General features: G+C 57.6%; 1 protein-coding gene across 2 annotated transcripts in view; it reads left to right on the forward strand.

Annotated features, from left to right (window-relative positions):
* The window catches only part of TMEM59L (transmembrane protein 59 like), a 5413-nt gene extending 715 nt beyond the window's left edge, over positions 1-4698 (forward strand). Inside the window, exons 2-8 of one of the 2 annotated variants that reach the window (XM_007461063.1) lie at positions 422-581; positions 667-776; positions 1907-2059; positions 2631-2733; positions 3083-3200; positions 3303-3420; positions 4078-4698. In XM_007461063.1, the coding sequence (XP_007461125.1) occupies positions 422-581; positions 667-776; positions 1907-2059; positions 2631-2733; positions 3083-3200; positions 3303-3420; positions 4078-4206 (891 nt within the window). In that variant the 3' untranslated portion in view covers positions 4207-4698. Of the gene's footprint in view, positions 1-421; positions 582-666; positions 777-1906; positions 2060-2630; positions 2734-3082; positions 3201-3302; positions 3421-3665; positions 3795-4077 lie in introns of those variants that run through there. The other variant, XM_007461064.1, reaches the window with a different exon arrangement.
* The last annotated feature ends 1655 nt before the right edge of the window (positions 4699-6353 follow it).

Genomic DNA, 6353 nt, shown 5'->3' on the forward strand with positions numbered 1-6353 from the left:
CCCCCCCCCCGAGCTACCAGCCCCCACTCCTATCCTCATGCCCCCCCAAGTCGGATCCCAATTTTCCCAGGCCTGAAGGGTGACAAAACCTCCTCTGAGCCCCGCCTCGTTCTTCAGACCTGAGAAGCCCTCCTCCCTGGAGCCTTGAGGGGGACCATTTCCCTCGATCTTCCCCAGTTTTCCAGCCATTACCCCAACCCAGTAACCTCCGTTGTTTATTCTCTTTCTCAAGCCCCCTCTCCCTCTCTGCTCCTCAGAGCTAAGAGCCCCTGCTAATATGCTTAGCCTCCTCCCCCGACTTCATCCCAATTCCCTTAGAAGATTTGGGGGGGGGGTCAAATCTACCTCCTCACATGAGGGCTTCCAGCGCTGCCCTCCTCCTGCCCCTCCCCGGGCCTGAACCCCACGTATTCGCTTCCAGGAAGAGTTGGAGGAGGACCCCACTGAGTCCCGGAAAGCGAATGCGCATAATAGGGCCGTCCTGATCAGTGCTTGCGAGCGAGGCTGCCGTCTCTTCTCCATCTGCCGATTCGTGGCCAGGAGTTCCAAGCCCAATGCCACACAGGCTGAGTGTGAAGCAGGTAAGGGCTGGATGGGTGGGCCAGGGTGGGGAGAGATGGCCTGGGAAGGGCTGTGCCCCCAGTCACCCTCTCTTGCCTCTTGCAGCCTGTGTGGAGGCCTATGTGAAGGAGACAGAGCAGCAGGCCTGCAGCGAGGGCTGCTGGAGCCAGAATCCAGAGCCAGAGCCCGAAGCCGAGCCTGAGCTGGAGCAGAAGGTGGGCGCCCTCCCACCTGTGGCCCCAGGGCCATCCCCCCTCTCCTCTATCCCCCAAATCTGCACTCATATCCAGCCTCCATTCCATTCGGGGCCTACTGGGTGTCCTTGATTAAGCCATTTCACATCCCAAGACTCAATTATCATCTCTGTGACTTCTCCCCCTCCCCGGCCCTGCTGCCCCCAAAACAGCCACCGTTTACATTATTTAGCAAGCATTTGTCCTGGTCCAGGCCTGACCTCAGTCTGTCCTAAATTCCTTGGGCCACGCGGAGGCACCTGAGACAGTGTCATCCTCATTTCATGCCCACAGAGCAACTGGCCAAGGTCACACAGGGCTGTGCAGAGGTGGGATTTAAAGCCAGTGCCACTAGGGCTTGTGACCACCCCTCACCTCCCTCATCTTCAGTGCCACAAGAGCTGACTACTGAGCACCTACATGCCAGCTACTGGTCTAATCACTCTCCTTGTGATGAACAAGTGGCCACTGTCATCTGGGGTGGCTCAGAATGGAGGTGCAGGGAGCAGCCTCCCAAGCACACATGTAGTACCCCTCCCCCCACTCCAGGGAGAAATAATAACTGCTCACCTGTCATAGCCTGTGAGAGAGTCTAGAAAACGCTGCATCAGGGGAAACTGAGGCACAGGAAATCCTTCATCACAGCCAGAAACGCATGGGCTGGGCTTTTGCCCAGAAAGCCCTTTCCCTCCTCACTCATTTTCCTCCACCCCTTCCAGGCTTTCACTGTTCATAAAAGCATAGTGCACTATCATTTCTTCCTATTCTGAGTTCTCTCCTGATGCTGTCAAAATAAGAACAATGATGGTGATATTTTTAATAATAGCAGCTACTACATATTAGGCACTTGTACCATTGTCTAGTTGAAATCTCATAGCAACCCCACGAGGGAAGAGAATCATTCCCCTTTCAGGGCTCGGAGAGGGCAATCCACTTTCCCAAGGGCACACAGTCAGGCAAATGCAGTGCTGAGGTCTGTGTTCATTGTATGAAGCCCTGTTGCCTCAAGCCACTTAGTGAATTTTGATCACAATGAATTCTCCCAGCTCCCCTCCCACTGGTTAATGCCCTACATTGGTGACATTTCTATGCCTTGGGCCTCCCCCTGGCAGAGAAAAGTCCTGGAAGCTCCAAGTGGGGCCCTCTCGCTCCTGGACTTGTTTTCCACCCTCTGCAATGACCTTGTCAACTCGGCGCAGGGCTTCGTCTCATCCACCTGGACGTACTACCTGCAGACTGACAATGGGAAGGTGGTGGTGTTCCAGGTGAGGGCGCTGGCAGGGGCCGCACTAGAGTAGTGGTTGGGTGGTCAGGGCAAGAAGGTGGGATGAGTTGGTTCTTGGCTCATGGGATGCAAAGTCCACAGGAAACAAGCTTCAGGCACAGCTGGATCCAGGGGTTCAGTGTCTCACTCCACTGCTGGACTCTGCTGTCCTTTTTGGTGGCTTTATTCTCAGGCAAGCACATCCCTCCTCACAGCAGGGTGGATGCCTGAGGCTCTAGATGACAACCTCTCTGAGGTTTTAACTAAGCTGATTGGCCCTGGTTCAGTCATGTGATAACCTCTCAGCCAATCCCTGTGATTCTATTGGCATGCCTTGGATCACATCCCTACTTTAGGAGCAAGACAAATCAGGACCCCACATTAGCAGGGAACGGCATCCCTGGTATCACAGCTCACAGCTCCATAGAGGGTGTCCTCTCTGTCCCCAGTGGAACTAGGTGCCAGCTGGGCTTGAGACAATGTAACCTACAGGGGGCACAGAGAGGTGCCTCCTAAGGCCAAGATGGTGCCTTTCTAAAGGGCTTCTCTGTGCTATATTGTTCCTGGCCCAGACCCAGCCTGTGGTAGAGAGCCTGGGGCACGAGGGGGCCCGTCTGCAGCGAGTGGAGGTGACCTGGCGGGGATCCCACCCTGAGGCCTTGGAGGTGCATGTTGGTAAGGTCTAAGCCTAGACCAGTGTTCCTTCCACAGGTGGCTCCACTGCCACAAGGGGTTCTCCTGACAAATGAACCCTTGAGGATTGGGATTTCCATCTCTCAACTCCTGGGGTTCCTTGGTCCATCTCCCTGGGTTCCATGGTGCATCTCCCAAGTTTCCACTGTCCATCTCCCAGGGTTCCATGGTTCATCTCCCAGGGGTCCGTGGTCCATCTTTCAGGGTTCTGATTTATTCCAGGACCCAATGCCCCGTTGCCCCAGATCCTGGCCTCCTTTCTGTTCTCCATGGCTGCTGTCGCCTCTTGGCGAAGGCCTGGAGGCTGCTGAGAGGTGACCTATTCTCTTAGACCCTGTAGGCCCCTTGGACAAGGTAAGGAAGGCCAAGATTCGAGTCAAGACCAGCAGCAAGGCCAAGGTGGAGTCCGATGAGCTGCAGGACAACGACTTCCTCAGTTGCATGTCCCGGTGGGTGGCAGAACCCTGGGGATGGTGGAGGGGGGTGGGGCCCGAGGGGAGTGACTCTCTGGCCCAACTAGGGCCACTGAGCGTGCCTGCTGGGTGGGGCAGGCGCTCCGGGCTTCCTCGCTGGATCCTGGCCTGCTGCCTCTTTCTTTCCGTGCTGGTGATGCTGTGGCTGAGCTGTTCCACCCTGGTGACCGCACCCGGCCAGCACCTCAAGTTCCAGGTGGGCGGGGCCCGCAGGCAGGGGTGGGAGGAGAACTGCCCCCTGGTCTGGGTAGGGCCGCCCCCTCCCCCATGGAGGCGGGGACCCCTGCCTTGCTGCGTGACATTAGGCAAGTTTCTTCACCCCCTTATGAAATGGGGGAAACAACTCCCACCCTTAGTAGGGGCAACCTCAGGTCAGGGGTGGGAAGGAGCCTTGCCAGGCTGGGGACTCACAGCCCTCGCTCCCTCTTCCTCCCCCTGCAGCCCCTGTCTCTGGAGCAGCACAAGGGCTTTATGGTAGAGCCAGACTGGCCGCTGTACCCTCCCCCGTCGCACGCCTTTGCAGACAATCCCCCGCCCTACAAGCTGAAGCTGGACCTGACCAAGCTGTAGGCCTCCATTGCCAAGTTCAGGAGCTCCTTGGGTCTCACTTGCCCGTTGCCTAGGAGTACGGGTCTGGGTGGGACGGTCCTTGGGCTCCTCCTCTCCCCAAATTCTTCTTCTCTGTCCCAGTCCCGCCCCTGCCCCCACCCCACCCCCCCCATCTTCTTCACCCCCTTATGAAATGGGGGAAACAACTCCCACCCTTAGTAGGGGCAACCTCAGGTCAGGGGTGGGAAGGAGCCTTGCCAGGCTGGGGACTCACAGCCCTCGCTCCCTCTTCCTCCCCCTGCAGCCCCTGTCTCTGGAGCAGCACAAGGGCTTTATGGTAGAGCCAGACTGGCCGCTGTACCCTCCCCCGTCGCACGCCTTTGCAGACAATCCCCCGCCCTACAAGCTGAAGCTGGACCTGACCAAGCTGTAGGCCTCCATTGCCAAGTTCAGGAGCTCCTTGGGTCTCACTTGCCCGTTGCCTAGGAGTACGGGTCTGGGTGGGACGGTCCTTGGGCTCCTCCTCTCCCCAAATTCTTCTTCTCTGTCCCAGTCCCGCCCCTGCCCCCACCCCACCCCACCCATCCTGGGGTTGCCCTGCCCCTGCTGGGGGGCGGGATCTGACCTTGGTTCCTCCCCCTCCCCCTCCCCCAGAGCGTGTTACTTTTGTCTTCTATCGTGTAGCTTCTTGAGTATTTCAACCCCAGTTCTGTGCTGCCTTCTTCCTTCCTCCTTTCTCCCCTCTGGGGGGCTAAGGCCACAGGGGAGCTGCTTTGTTCTAGGGCTTCCCCCTTTCTCCCCACCCCACCACCGGAGATGTAGCCTCGTGAGAGGAGGCCCCCGCCCCAAGAGAGGAGGTGGTGGGTAGCTCCATGCTGGGAGTTGCAGCATGGGGATCGGGAGGAATAAACCATGATATAAAACCCATCTTGGACTGAGCCTGCTTCTGTTGGTCTTTCCACCTGCCTCTTGGGGACTGGCCTGAACGTGGCCATGACCCCTGCCCACCAGGCCCTTTCTGAGATGGGGGAGGTGAACTTCGGGAACTCCCCGTGGCTTGAGTGGTGAGAACCAGCTGACACCTGGAAGGACAGCCCCTCTGCTACCCAGTGCACATCACATTCCTAACTAGGGGTGACTCTGGATAAGCGGCTCGTGCCACCTGCCTGGCCCAGGTGGGTCAGTGCCCCTTCCTGGGCCTCCACGTGGCTCCTGTGAAATGGACAGGTCACATATGGAAGAGGACATTTGTTAATTTTGTCGCCACCTGGCTTCCATCCGCCTTTCTTTTTGGGATGGAGCTCTGCCCCATTGGGGGCAGTCTCAGGGTCCTGTCCACAGGTTCTCTCCCCTTCCTTACCTAAGAGGTCCAGACTTGGCGTTCTTTCCTGCACTTTGCATTCAAGAGGAGTCTTGTAGGACAGGAACAGCCCACCCCGATGAGGCCACAGCCATGGCACTCCATCCTTCCTGTCCATTCTGCAGACTCCCCAAGATCCTCCCAGTAAATCTTTTGGTTAAGTAGGCTAGAGTTGTTTCTGTTGCTGGCAACCAGAGATTCTTGGCTGGTGGGGGCCACATCTCCTGGGAAGAGTTTGGGATGAGGGACATGGTGGTCAATGTGGCACAGATTTCCAAGGTCTGATGGAGGCCTGTGGGTGATGGGTGAGTGGTTGGGGGAAGGTGAGTTAGAGAGAGCCGAGTGGGGCTGATTATCTGCCCCACCACCCTTCACCCCGCCCTGTGTCCTGGGAGGTTGATTCACTTGGGCCCTCAGCCTCTGCTAAAGTCAGCCGGGGGGGGGGGGCACCAGCAGGAGGTGGAAGGAAGGAGGAGGGAGAAGTTGGGGGTTTCTCTCCCTGTTTCTCTCCCTGCATCCTCCAACCCAATGCCACAACTCCACCAAGTGAGCCTTCAGCCTGGGCGCATTAACAGCTCCCCACTGTTGCCCATCCTGTGTGCTGCACCACTCCATGTCAGTTACCCAACCCTGCTGCACCTTTGTAAATATCCCCTTTATTACTGCTCTCCTGAATCTTCCATTCTGACTGGCTCCTGCTTGCTGCCAGGACCCTGCCTGATATCATGAGCATCAGGATTCAACATAAAGGCAATTTAGGCCCCTGAGTACATTTCTGGGCCCAGTGTAGGGTTTCAGAGCAGCCCCGGGAACGTCACCAGGAAATAAGACCTGGGCAGAGGTGAGAAGTGATGGCAGGCCAGCGCTGCCCAGTAGAACACCGTGTGATGACGGAAACGTTCTGTCTGTGCCACCCGCAGCCACATGGTGTTGCAGAGCCCTGGCTAGTGCGACTCAAGGACTGTGTCTCCTGGTTCTTTAGTTTGAGTTGATGTACATTTAAGGTTTTTCCTCTATTTTTTCGTGGTGGTAAAAAATATGCATCACAGGGCTTCCCTGGTGGCGCAGTGGTTGGGAGTCCGCCTGCCGATTCGGGGGGCACGGGTTCGTGCCCTGGTCCGGGAGGGTCCTGCGTGCCGCGGAGCAGCTGGGCCCGTGAGCTATGGCAGCTGAGCCTGCGCGTCCGGAGCCTGTGCTCCACAGCGGGGTGGGGGGGTGGG

This window comes from Lipotes vexillifer, unplaced genomic scaffold (genome assembly GCF_000442215.2).
Source record: "Lipotes vexillifer unplaced genomic scaffold, Lipotes_vexillifer_v1.1 scaffold469, whole genome shotgun sequence".
Lineage (NCBI taxonomy): Eukaryota > Metazoa > Chordata > Mammalia > Artiodactyla > Lipotidae > Lipotes > Lipotes vexillifer.